Source organism: Mus musculus, chromosome 7, assembly GCF_000001635.26.
Source record: "Mus musculus strain C57BL/6J chromosome 7, GRCm38.p6 C57BL/6J".
Taxonomy (NCBI): domain Eukaryota; kingdom Metazoa; phylum Chordata; class Mammalia; order Rodentia; family Muridae; genus Mus; species Mus musculus.
Window position 1 is genome coordinate 7230321 of NC_000073.6, and position 14903 is coordinate 7245223.

The 14903-nt window shown below is 35.2% G+C and overlaps 1 protein-coding gene across 2 annotated transcripts in view; it reads right to left on the reverse strand.

Moving 5' to 3' along the window:
• The window catches only part of Vmn2r29 (vomeronasal 2, receptor 29), a 65294-nt gene that overhangs the window by 17325 nt on the left and 33066 nt on the right, over positions 1-14903 (reverse strand). The window contains exons 2-6 of one of the 2 annotated variants that reach the window (NM_001113468.1): positions 13913-14204; positions 11252-12064; positions 9660-9887; positions 4059-4182; positions 1007-1911 (exon numbers count right to left, since the gene is read on the reverse strand). In NM_001113468.1, coding sequence (NP_001106939.1) covers positions 1007-1911; positions 4059-4182; positions 9660-9887; positions 11252-12064; positions 13913-14204 — 2362 coding nt within the window. Of the gene's footprint in view, positions 1-1006; positions 1912-4058; positions 4183-9659; positions 9888-11251; positions 12065-13912; positions 14205-14903 lie in introns of those variants that run through there. The other variant, NR_003555.1, reaches the window with a different exon arrangement.

Genomic DNA, 14903 nt, shown 5'->3' on the forward strand with positions numbered 1-14903 from the left:
ACAATATGAATAGCATGTTGACATAGCTACAAGCTTATTTCATTTCATTTTTTATTTATTATTACTCAATATTTTTTTACAGTCTAGTGGTTATCCCCCTCCTGGTTTGCCCCCTGACACTTCCTCATCTAACAACTCCTCCCCCATCTCCAAGATGATATCTCTACCTCCCCAACGCCCAGCCCTTCCCAATCCCTGGGGACTTAAGTCTCTCTGGGGTTAGGTGTGTCTCTCCCACTGATGCTAGACCAGGCAGTCTTATGCTGCATATTTGTTGGGGGCTTCACATCAGCTAGTGTATGATCTCTGGTTAGAGGCTCAATGTCTGAGAGATCTTGCTTGTCCAGGTTTGATGAGACTGCTGGTGTTTCTATGGGTTGTCCTCCTCCTCTGCTTCTTGCAACTATTCCCAATTCATCCACAGGGGCCCCTGGCTGATTTCCAGTGTTGGATATAATATATTTGTATTTGACAGCAGAAAAGGAACATTTCCTCCTTAGACTATTGGCCAATAGCTTGAAGAACAGCTGAAAAAATAGGCAGTATTTTGTTATGTGTGTGCTCCTACTGGAAATCAGAAAATATATTCTGATTTCATCTTTGCTGATTATTTAGTTAGTCTGTGTTTCTAATTGATTATATGATTTGGTAGATGGTTTCCATGTGTAACCCTGTGTGTCTTGGATCTCATTTTTCTACACAAAATGATGAATTCAACTGCCTTATCAAACTTTTTTTTGGAAGTTACCATGGGGAAATCTCCATGAAAGCAAAATGATGAATAAAATTGTAATAGTTAGAGAGTTTAGTTCTGTAAGAGGAAATGAAGCAAGTGAATGAGTGCAAGATTTGTGGACTCTACACAGAAGTTCAGTAGATATGATACTTCATGATATCCCTAGAGCAACCAGTGAGAGTGATTCTAAAACTAGACACATTCACTATAACCCAATATTTGGTGGGTATGTACCAATTTTACGTTTGACACAATTCCTGAATTATTCGTTCAGAAATATGATTTTTCTTTGATCTTTTGGGTAGAATTTCTCTCTGGTCTCATTAAAATGATATAAATCTTGGGTGCAAAAATACATCCAAGCATCCCTGCACTGGATGCCAAGATGGAGAAGATCTCCACAGCAACCATGACCTTGCCCTTGGTGCTGTGGTAGACAGGGAGGAAGGTGACCCAGACACTGAAGAACACTAGCATGCTGAAGGTCAAGAACTTGGCTTCATTGAATGTGTCAGGCAGATTCTTGGCCAAGAAAGCCAAAGTGAAGCTTCCCAGTGCCAGGCAGGCCAAGTATCCAAGGACACAGTAGAATGCAGTAACTGAGCCCTTGTTGCACACAATGATGATGTGGCCATGGAGAGTGTGTTCATCAATATCAACAAAGGGAGGAGACACTGCTAGCCAGATTGCACATAGAACACACTGGAGTAGGGAACATATGGGAATAATGTAGTTGGGTGTCCCTGATACCAGGAAGTTTCTCAATCTTCTCCCTGGGTCTGTGACTTTGAAAGCGAGAACCACAGTGACTGTTTTGGCCAGAACTGTGGAAACAGCCACAGTGAATACAATTCCAAATGTGATTTGTTGTAAGACACAGGTGGCTCTGTTAGGATGACCAATGAAGAAAAATGAGCACAGAAAACAGGACATGAGTGATATCAATAATATGTAGCTGAGGATTCTGTTATTGGCCTTCACAATAGGAGTGTCATGATGCTTCACAAAGACACAAAGTACCACAGCTGTGAATGCAGAGAAACAGAAGGCCATTAAGGCAAGTGCCATCCCCAAAGGGTCTTCATAGCTTAGGAAGGTGACACCTTTCTGAATACATTTGTTCTGTTCTGTATTGGCATATTGGTATTCTGGACAATTCACACATTGATCCATATCTGATTTCCAAAGGAAAGCTTAGTTAGGTCTGATTTAGAAATTTTATTGACAAGGTATTTCAAGTAAGGGTAATGAGAGAAGCATTGCAATGCTGTCTTTGATGCTGAGAATGTAATGTGAAGGATATTGCTGCTGAGCATTGCTTTCAATCCATAATGTCCATAAAGATTTAAAGGAAATAAAACCAAGCAATTTTTTCTTTGTCTAGTTAACATTTTGTATCATTTATGATGTTATTAGAAAGGGGTTTGTGGAGTCTGGGCGTGACAGGGGAACCAAGCCCTGAGGACCAGTATAAAGAATATAAACAGGCAACCTCAGGTAATAGGAGGGTGGGTGGACCCACCAAAATGCACCAGAGACTTGGGAGGTCAGAGACCCTAGATGAAATGTACTACAGTAGATAGAGGGAATGTACAGAGCCCACCTCCAGCGGTAAGACAGGACATCAAGTGAGTGATGGGATTCCCATCCCATAGTCACATCTCTGACCCATATTTGTTCCTGTCTGAATGCAAGGATGAAATGGAGAGGAGCCTCAGGAAAAGAAGGTCCAATGACAGGACCAAAGTGGGATCTAGGTCAAGAGGAGGTCCTATGGCCTCACATTTTACTGAAGCTATGGAGCACTCACAAAAAGGATCTATCATGACTGCCCTCCTAAATACAGTTATTTGCAACCAAGTAATGGAGAGAAGCAACTAACCCCTGGATTAGGGAAGGCTGAAAGTAGCTGAGGGGAAAGGCGATTTTGCAGAAAGACCAGCTCTCTCAATTAATCTGGACTGCAGAGATCTCTCAGACACTGGAGCATCAAACACACAGCATACACCAGCTGATATGGGTCCCTCAATTCATATACAGTAGAGGACTTCCATGTCTGTGATCATACTGAAATGATGCACCTAATACTCAAAAGCCTGGAGGTCACAGGGTGTTTAGAGGTCAGGTGGGTTGGAGGATGGGGGGGATCAACATGAAGACAGTTGGGGTGGGGAAGAGGTGTGGAATGTGACATATTGGATGGGGTATGGGGCATGGGGAATAGAATATGGAATGTAAAAAATAAAAAATAATGTTATCAGAAAGCAAAAATTTCCTAAGCCATTTTTGTTTCTATTTTGATATCAAGTAGATTATGTAATTCAGAGAAGATACATTCATAAACCACAATGTGTTTGGGTCTATTTTAGAACTTCAAAACCCTACACTCACTGTTTTCTGAGATCACTGACTATTTTATAAATTTATTCCCTGTGACACATTGAAACTCTGCCCTCTACTAGGACAAGTATAATAGCTACTCAAGAATTCAAAAGCTCAAACTCCTTGACATAGAAACTACACTAAATTAAACAGATCGGCTGTGTGTATGTGTAAATATTGATATGTGTGTGTTCATGCCAAAGTAGCACTTGCATTATTGAATTTAAGTGATTCCTGTAACAAGTCATGTGCAGAAGTTTGAATAGAGAGGAAATATAATGCTTATGTTTGAATAGCAGGAAATGTTAATGAAATAAGCCCTAAGAAGTTTCCTCATCTGGCAATAATTAATCAAAAGTTCTGGTTATTGTTCATGAGATGCACTAATTTTAGCACTGAAGGAAAAAATTATCTCTGTAGATACTTTGTGCTAAAAGATCCTTCATGGTCCTCTTAATAGTGCATACTTAGCATTTTCTCATATATTTGCAATTTTTTTGTCTTCTATATTAATCTTACAGAGAAAATAGATTTTGCCCCTAGCAGTCTCATGAGGTAATCCAGTAGATTAGATATTATATTCAGTTCTTCATGGGCTCCTATTGTGACTAAAATCTAATGTAAATGTAGTTTTACAATAGATTATTTATTTGGAAATTCTTGTGCAGAATTCCTGCAAATTGCAATTATATTTTCTAAAGTATTTCTTTGTGAGATATAATCTTCCATGAATTTGCAATAAGTCAATATGAGGGCTAAGCCACAAGATATGTTTGTTTGTTTTTGCAAGATTTTGTTAAGGATTTTTATATCTACAACTAGTAAATTTGATAACTAATATATTTTATATCTGCAGTTTCCTTTGAGTTGACTTCATCATCCCAGTGTGGACCAAGAGAAATCCATATTTGTAGTATTTATCAGAGCAGCAAAAACTCACTTGTCTCATTAGAAATTTCATTTTCAGGGCAGGGGCTGCAAACAAAACAGCAGGCTGCCATTCCCTCCTTCCACAATCTTCTGAATCCAGGACTACATTCCGCACTGCACACAGAGGATGGCATCTGAGAAAAAATTAGACATATACTGATAATGAGTCTTATATATTTCTTTTATGTTTTATATTAGTACTTTAAGATTTCAATAAGCTCCTTTTTTGCACACTATCTGATTGACATTTCCCTATGTCCATTATTTAATGGCCAGATATGAATATTGGAAATGCATTGAAGAAATGTTGTATAGTTTCTGAGTGTCTAGTAATTCAGGAAAAACAGCTGATTTTTGAGCTGTGTGTAAAAACTACAGAAGTAGCAACCTGTTGTTTTTTAGTTTATTGTGTTCATCTTAGTACTAAGTGCTCTGAAAAAACAGAGGGAACTTAACTGAGATATTCTCTCAGCCAACACTAGCCTGTCCTCATATCTTTGAAGCATTTTCTTAATTGGTATTTGATATAGGAGTGCCCATCTCACTGTGGGCAGTTAGGCCAGTAAGTAGTCTTCTTTTAAGATCTATTCTTTAGTTCCAGTTTCCAGAACACACTTGTCTTTCTAGGACTATAAGCCATATCTCAAATCACACCTTCCTTCTCACTATGCTTATTATCAAAGTTTGATTAAGGCAACAGAGAAGCATGTTAGTATTTGAAAAAAATTGAAACAGGAAAAACATGTCCTTAAGTCACAGATAACAAATATGGCATCAAATAAATTACTATCGCAAATCATGAAAAACTGTATATAAAAAACAGTGGACTATGCAGACACTGGTTTAATATGGTTGGAAATGATATGTTAATGTGTACTGACTTTGAATATGGAGTGTTCCATGATGTCAAAATGCTCTACAGTGGCTTCAAATGCTGGAAAAATCCAGATAAAAATTAGATTGTTTAAGTTTAATTGAAGATTTGAAGCATTCTTTCTATATTTTTGGTTTTGTTGAAACAGGATCTTACCATGAAGTACACTAACATTACCAATGAAGATGAAGGCACATTTTCTCTTTTCTCCCATCATTTTCTTTAGATGTATGTTAACCCTTTGTAATATTTGAAAGACTATTTTGAGTTAGAGTAAGGAATGTGGGCATACATTTGTACTTTATGTTAATTTATTTTAAGGTAGTGTTTCATATCACACATGGCTGGTTCGTACTCACAATATAGGGCAGACTGTCAAGAAATAGAGATTTCCAGATCTCTGCTTCTAAGTGCTTGGATAAAACATGAATCACAAAAACAACCTGATATTATTTCTGATTTTCATGGATAATAACTTTCTCTTCATGTATTATAGTATTGTCAATAGTTTTGTGAAAGAAAGTGTTCTTATATCAATAAGTGTTCCTTCTGTTCTATCACTATTTTTGTTTCTTTATCTCTAAATGAATGTTGGACTTGGTAAGAGTCATTTCTGAAGGTTTTTGTAAAATAATGTAATTCCACATTTTGTGGTGTACTACTCTTAATGGATCTACAGATATTGAACTATACTTGCATCCCTGGAATAAATTCTCCCTGGAGGAAGAGAATAGTGGGAGGGGAAAAATAAGAGAAGAATCAGGTATGAGAGAATGTGGAAGATCTGTACAGAGGTCAGGAAATTGAACAGAGGTGTGTAGCAACTAGGGACGGGGAACTGTTTGTAGCAACCAGAAAGTCCCAGATGCCAGGAAATCAAGAGCATCCCAGGATGTACAGCGATGATATTAGCTGAAATATCCCAGAATCGGGAAGGAGAATCTGTCGAGACAATAGCCAGAGGTTAGGCATGGCTCCCAGTTGAGGGATAGGACCACCCACACATCTACAAAATTTTAACTCAGAATTGTTCCTATCTATTGGAAATAATGGGACAAAGAGAAGATCAGAGACTGAATTAAAGGCCACACATAGCCTGCCCCACCTGAAGATCCATCACAAATGCAGATACCAAACCCAGACACTATTGTGGATGGCAAGAAGTGCTTGTGGACAGGAGACTGATACAGCTGTCTCCTAGGAGGCTCTGCCAGATTCTGACCAATACAGATGTGGATGCTCACAGTCAACCATTGGACTGTGCACAGAGACTCCAATGGAGGTGTTAGGGGAAGGACTGAAGTAGTTAAAGCTCCCTATCTGTCATCAATGGGAGGGGAGTCCCTTGGTCCTGTGAAGGCTTGATTCCCCAGTGTAGATGAATGCTTGGGTGCTGAAGCAAGAGTGGGTATGTGGGTAGGGGAGCACCCTCATAGAAGCAGGGTAAGGGGGGATGGCATAGTGGATTTGCAGAAGGGAAATAGTGAAAGGGGACAAAATTTGAAATGTAAATAAGTGAAATCTCCAACTTATAAAATTGAAAAAATCCACAAATACAAAATCACCATAAAATGGGAGTATATTTCAATCTTCAACCCTAATAATATAATAAACAACTGTAATATAAAAGCAGTTTTAATTAGTAAGGCTTTACTTGTCATACTTGTATTAAGCTAAAGGCAGCTGGGCAGTGATGGTTCATGCCTTTAACCGAGGCATTTGGGAAGAAGAGGCAGGCAGATTTCATAGTTTATGGCCAGCATGGTCTACAGAGTGAATTCCAGGTCAGCCAGGACTATACAATGAAACCCTGTCTCAAAAAAAAAATCAAAACAAAACAAAAACCCAAAACAAAAACCAAAAAACAAAACAAAAGGCATCAATGTTTTTTAAGAGCCAAACGATAATCAGTTTATATGTTCTTATAGATATGTTAGTTTATAGTATTATATTCAGACTATTGTCATGCTTATTGAAAATTGTTAGCCTAATTTTACATCATGAATGGAGCTATAAAATACTAATTTTTATACCTTTCTTATTTAAACATGAATCTTAATGTCTTCATTTGCTGACAATTAACATAGAAGTTTGTAACAAAACTCAAGATCACCATCCTTTAGAGCACCACTCTACTATAATGTGACCTTGAAGGGAAAAAATCCAATAGGGAAGTAAAACTTAAGCATAAAGCACCACTTAAGACGACCTGATAAAAACTTTGCGATGCTTCAGGTAGAGAAAGCTCAGAATAAGAGCTCAGAATGTCTGGAGAAAGAATGATGTCAAAAGATAATTCCCCATTCCTACATTGCCTGGAGTAGGTCATGCAATGATGTCTTAAATGTGCAAAATAAAGAAAGAGTTAGGATATACAACTTGAAAATTAACCCTGATAATAAAACTAGGTTTGTTTTTGCCTTTAGCCTTCTTTAAAAAGTATACCAGTTGAATGTTAGGAATATAATTGCAATTTTTTTTATAAAAGTCCTACTATATATCAGGCACAAAGGTAAAAATAATAAATTTCTCTATATATAAACTTGCTATTTACTTACTGTTTCTCCATATAAGATATTAAAGTATACTCTGATAAATGATGCTTATATGTCCATGCAGTGTGACACATGGACACATATTAGGGGTATCTAACTCTCATTTATGGTCAAGTAGTACTTCCTAAATATGTTATAAGAAGCACAACTCCAAAAATAATTATTTTCTGAGTGAATGATAGGAAGTTGACAAAAATCCAAAGTAGGGAAAGAATGAGCAATCCAGGAGTATCAGCAGTTTTTGAGGAATATTAACTCTAATATATTAGCAAACAAAACGGAGAATTGGTCTCATCCCAGAAACCTCAAAAATCCTGTCTACAATAGATGGAATAGTCAAGTGGAAGCAATGAGTTGGTCTCATTTGGGATCAAATGTCAATGTGATTGTATTATAATTCTTATGCTCCCAAGGCCTGAGGACATTCAGTTTACATAAGATTAATTTCCAGCTAGAGGAACAAAGCATTTGTGAGTCACAAAAATTTCCTACTGTTCTTTGTATTTGGGAATTGTGTTATGGTTAATCAGTGGTAAAAGAAGATACCAACAGTGTTTGACTACCAGATTTTTGTGTTTTGGCTGGCTTTGAAAAGGACAGTCTATTTCAGGGTTTTTATGTAGAATTCCCATTGACATATAATCTGATTTTGTCCAAGGAATTCCTTTTGGAGTTTGACATTAATCATTTTTAGGAGCATCTTATTATGCTTATTCAATGCAAATATGGAATAAATAATTGGCATCAATAATTCCATATGTTCTGATTATAGAATTTACAATTTCAATTATAGTTTCAAAAATAAAGTATTCTTAGTACTAAACCGGGAATAAATATCACTCAATTGTCATTATCACTCACTCATGCTTCACTTATTACTATTCTATGAGGTATGAGGTAGGATTTCTTCATCTTTTCCCTAGCACCGTTTCATACGACTACTTACCATAATGTGATATGCAAATTTTGTCCTATTATGATTTTGTTTAACTTGTTTATTTTAGTATTCTCCTATAGAATCCTGTTATTTTCTAATGAGTGACATAAAGTGGATCTGATGGAAAAGGTGTTGGGAATGAAATAAGTGTATTAACTATGATACATTTGCCAGCAAAACTGACAATTGGTCACATCCCAATAGAAGGGAGGAAAACTGTAATTAGGATACATTATGTGAGGATAACAAGTAATTTTCAATAACAAAAACAATCATAATTTCAAAAAAATTCTCTCTGTTCTCAGAGAATGATTTTTCTGTTGTGTATTGTGTTCCTTTTTATGTGTTTTTGTCAAGTATTATTCCATACATACCTATCAAATGTATAGTTCTTCAATTACCTTTTTCCCTCTTATTAAACATTATAACGTTTTCCTCCATTTTTTTTAAGAAAGAAAAGTTCTCCTCTTGTATATGAATGTGTCTTCCTACCCACTGTAGACAATTTAGGAATGTCTAAAAAAAATAAACCAGCCTTGTTGTCTTTGATTTCATTTAGAGAACATTAACAAAAATGTTCAATCATAATGGAAAATTATTTGTTGCTTTTGTCTAATTGCTGTTTTGCTGTACTTGAGGTGTGTTAATAGCCATTTCTTTGTCTGTTGTTCTAGTGCTGTCTATAGGCTGCCTTGACCTTCTGTTCATCTTACAAAAAACATGAATGGATTCTTCCAATTTATTAAAAAGTGATGTTTCTGTGAATATGATTTTCTATCGTTGTGTTCATTAGTGAATGTGGTGAGTGTCCTCTTATTACATGGGAAACAGTTTTGGATATAATGACAAGGTTAGGTATTATGACTCTTGTTATTTCATAACTTTAATATTAGACTCTCTCATATCAATACCTGTTCCAGAGGTTTAATTAAGGGAGGAGATTACATTGTCAAAAGAGCAATTATATGAAGAAAATTTTGTTAAATTTAAAGGAAAGAATATCAGTGGTGAACAACAGTATTTTATTAAATTTCAGATAATGGTCCTTATATAACAAAGCTATATTTTATGCATGTTTGAAATCTTCAAAAATTGGTAAAAATGTCAAAAATGAAAGAAAATATACAGGAGACTAGAAATTGGTTTCTGATGTGACATAATTGTTCATTTCAATATGTTGCCATGAATCCACTTGACACTTTTTATTGTTGTGTATAACAAACCAGTAAGTTAGTATACACTCACCTTTCTACTTCCTGTGGCCACTTCAATCATGTCTACGTATAAGTGAAAGTGTCGACCATGTGAAAAATATGGGCTGAACTTTCCTAACTTCAGCTTAATCCCAAGATGTTGTGAGAGATTCCCAAAATGAAAAATGTCATAGTCTTCCTGCGTTATTACTCTTTGTTTCATAATCACTTTGTCTCCAAGAGGATTAGTGAAGTGGGTCTTTCTTAGAAAGGAGTGTACCTAAAATACAAGCATTGCAGTATGATGTATATAAAGTTCCTTCAATTCATAAAATGCATTCTGATTTTATAGCAAAGGCAACTGTATTTAAAGAAAGAAAGAGAAAGAGAAATCACAACAAAGCAATTGGATAAATGAAATTATCATATTACAATAATTTATGTTCTCTCAGTGAAGAATATGAAACACAGAGAAAAATGCAGAACCAAACAAAGGTATGCAACACACACACACAAACACACACACACACACATTAATCTTGAGAAAGGCTCACATCTTTTCTAAGTCACACATATAATACAGCAATACATTTATTTACAAACAAATTTATATACATGTTGAGAAACATGTGTAAATATTCAGGACCATAAAAGACAAATACATTCAGTCAAATGAAAACACATATATGAACTCACTCAAAATATTACACTGGCACACATACAACCACACACACACACACACACACACACACACACACACTGACAGCAAAATACTGGGAGAGACATAAATATATAAGCACCAGCCATGAATGATATTGACACACAGAGAAATTTATACTCATACCTAAATACAAAATGGCAGGCAATGTCCATGCCAAGTAAGAAGAAATAGGCAGACTCATACACAGCAAAGCAGGTACAAATCCGAATAAGTACTTATAAACACTCACAAAATACATACAATGTACACAAAGAAACCTACTCTGACAAAACCACAAAGAAACATATGCACATACATAAACAAACACACTTAAAGAAATTCATACATAGAAAAAATCTGTTGCTTACTTCCACTTTCATATAGAGATAAACATGTATGTTGAAAATATCACAAATATAAACACAGATATACATAAAGAGTAGAAAATATACATATACACAGTGAGAAACATACACTCACACATATAAACACTTTTCTACAGACAGAACTGAATACCAACACTATTTCTTGTTTAGTTACTCTCAGAAAGCCACAATGTTCTCCACAGCCTACACTCTTGGCAGAATCACTGGAGACCATTTATTAAAATGTTTTCCATATAACTGAAAAATATAGATAAAAATCATCTTCTCATCACGGAGAAAATTAATGAGTAAGGACAGTTTATATCCAATATTGGAAGGGGTATGCTAATGGATATTTGCATGCTCTTTATAAAACCACCCATTTTCATTGCTAGTCTATGAATTCTTTTTCCATTCACATTCATAACAATCTCTAGACTGCCGTTCTTTAAGGAAAATTATTCAGAAACCTATTATTTTGGAAAATATTTCCTATTTCTTTAAGTCTGTGCATCTGAGTGACTCTAAATAGCTATGCAGTTGAAGACACCAAACCTCATCCAACAGAAGAAACTTTACCTTCAAGCAGTGAGAACTGGCTCCTTTTCCATTGTCTATTGCCTGATTATCAACCTGTTGCAGATTCATCTCATGGAGGGCATGGGCTATGGCATGCACAGCATTGTATATGTTATGACTATTCTCACTAAAGGTCATGTCAAACTTCTGTTCCATTAGCCAATCAAATGAGGCATCAGATGAATTGTTCTTCAGTATTTTACAGTTAGATGCTGAGCCTTCATATTTAAAATATTTCCACTCTGGCATTACTAGATATAAATCTTTGTTACTGAGATTGAACCATGTCTGTACAAAATTTTTAAAGCCAGAAATCTCACCATGGTGGGGTAGAAAAGTAAGTGATCCATAGAATGTGCCATGAGTTATGTCTCTCTTACTGGTAGGGCAATTCCATTGTTTTGTGGTGATCCATATTCTCTGTAAAACTGGAGGTTCCCACATTCTGAAGATCAAATCAAAGAAATTGTCTTTTTCCTCATAAATGATAATAACATTTGAGGATGACATCACAATTTGTTTGTAGTACATTTCAATTTCTGGTTCTAAATAAACATAATCAACAGAGATCATTTTCACAAAGGCAAAGCAAATTTCCTTGTTTTCACTCTGTTTCTTCAACTCTAAAAGAAATTGGTTTCCTTGATCGTCATCTGGAATGACAAGGCCAATCCAGTTCCAGCTAAAGTAAAGTATGAAGGAGACCATTGCCAATGCTAGAGATGTGTCCTTTGGGGCCATCTGATAGAGATAGGGATATTGTTCATCATCACTGAAGATGGAACTGAAAGGTCCATAGGTAAGCTGAAGGATCTACAACACAGAGAGCAGCATGAGGTGTAGTGCACTTGAAAACACTTGTAATCATATTTACCTGCAAACTGTTGATTACCTGTGATGTTTCATCTCTAATTCAAATGTGCAAACATGGAAGCCTGGCCCATCCACTTCTAATGGGAATAGCAAGCATAGCTGTTTGACAAGAAGTAACAAAATGTATTTGCATGTTATAATATCTGCCTTTCTGTCTTTCAGTTTTTGTCTTGATATCCATGTTTTCAATATTTGAAGGGATTTTGATACTTTTACAATTTTGGGATATTTGATTAATATTTTTTAAAAAGGCATTTATGCTGTAATCCAGAATTATTTCTAAGAGTGAACATGAGAGTCCTGTACATAATACTGATTTAGCCTTTGGTAACTCCTTCCATGGGTGTTTTGTTCCCAATTCTAAGAAGGGGCAAAGTATCTACTCTTTGGTCTTCATTCTTTTTGAGGTTCATGTGTTTTGCCGATTGTATCTTATATTTTGGATATTCTAACTTTCTAAGGATTCACAAGAGATAGTCTTATATTGCCCTACTTGATGGTAACATTGTACACTATAGGTTTTGACTCACTTAAAAATGCCAGCGATCTCCTTTTTAGGTTAAGTTTCTGAAATATTCTGGCAACGTCTGCCTCTGTGCCTCTTCAGGAAACAGATAATAAGGTCAAAGTAAATGTAAAAAATTAAACTAGATTTGGCAGCCTAAGAGTGTTATCAGCAAATCAGATTAGAAAAACTCTTCCTACTATATATCCAGGTAATTATAGGGCAAAATAAATCAGACTCATAAGTTGTACCTCTTGAGGAAAACATACAGAAACAAAGTTAGATTGGATGGAGTTATCTCCTACATACAAAGTGTCTTATAATGATGGATAAATAATAGTGTAGAAAAATATGAAAGAATGATGTCTCAGATTTCCATAACCCCTCTTTCTTAGAGAAGTTCACTTGTGAAGTTCTAATCTTTTATCTTATGACATGGAAACAACCGAAAATTAAAAAAACAAAACAAAACAAAACAAGATAAGACAGCAATAAATTCCACAGAGATATAGAATTATTATATTATTAAAGAAAATGACTTATTATAGCTGTAGCAGTATGGGCCTGAATTCTTTGTCAGAGATCTAATGCCAATTTAAATTCTGAATCTAAATAGTTAGTTATACACTCACAGGTAGTCAAATGGCGAACTCCACATACTGGATTGGAGTTTTCATCCTTTCTAGTCACTAAAATGTCATGAGTAGCCAGGCTAAGAATGGTATCTCATGCCTTTGCAAAAAAAAAAAAAAAAAAACTCCAGATATTTAAAAGCTGGGTTATAGAGAAAATGTTGATAAAATTTATTTCTGTTTCATCACAGTTTATCTCTGATGACTAAACTTATAACACCACCATAATTTTATTATTTCATAGTTTACCAATGATAATTTAATCTTATAACCAAGATAAAGATAACTCCTATCGGGGGACAGAAATAATATGCTTTAAATTTTTGAACAGAGTGAACAAATCTCTGCTTTCTGAGATTGGTATAAATAATGAAACACTCTGATTGGCAGTCAGTCAAGGCATAAGATTCCTTCTACCACCATGCCAGACTCAATTCTCCATGGCCTCTTCCATTCTGTCTTGCTGCTATTTTTCTACTTCTGGTGGTAGCCCTTAGCAGAAGGCCTATCATGTTTCTGAATAGTAAGTATCCTGGAACTACCAAGATTGACATAAGCATAAGTCCAACCACATCCATTAACTTTCTTAATAGCTATCAAAGTCTTCCAAAGAGACATGATGTTAAGAATTCCTGGACGATGATAACTCACACGTGGAGATAAAAAGCTGTCCAGGTACTTCCAGAAACTTAAAGATACCTCCCAATGGGTTCCTGTAAGCAGAAAGGAACACATAGTCTCTTCATTACAGAAATAATTAGGGATAGGACTTTTTGTTTTTTTATGAAATAAATATGGTGTAGGTATTACAGTTTTCCCATCACAACGGCCCAAAGTGTATCTTATAATCAAAGACATATTTGGTAAAAGATCAGGATTCCTGTTGATTTCATCCATTGCAAAGGCCAATGCCAAAGCATATTTGTGGTTTTTAGTTGTTTTTCTGTAAAAGAGTACAGTGATTATTATGGCCAGATGATTATACACGATTATTTGTACCCAGAAGCACTATGGTATACTGGAAGTTTCTGCATCTGACATCTAAAGACGGGGACAAATGGCTTTTGTTGTGAGATTGAATTGACATGAGAACCTGGAAAATAGTAAACTCTTTTAAAGTTCATGACAGTATTTCTCTCATAAATAAGATATGGTATTGACCTCATCCACAGAGAACATTCCCATCTCTTCTTTTGAGTGCTTGATCAGAAGGTAAAGAGAAAATCACAGATATTGACAAAACAGTAATTCTGATCATGTCTTCATTTTGAAATTATTGAGCAATATAAAAAACTTGTTATTAGAGCCACTGAGTTTATATTTTCTTGTGAAATTAACTGAACTTGTTAAGGCAGTAATAACATGATTTATCAATGCATAATGGTCTCTCTCCAGCAACATTTGATTCTTGTACTTATAATCACTTATAATTAGTGGTCAAAATTCTTGACATGTCCCCTAATATCTATCCTCATCTTGTTATTTTTTTAATATTTTATTCAAAGAATATCTTTTAGAAAGATTTATTTTTAAATAAATTCAAATATCAAACATGAATTTGGTAACTGATACATGTCAATGTTTACGTTTGTATGTATTTGAGCAAGTATTATTTACGTTATAAGATTGCAATACATGCAAA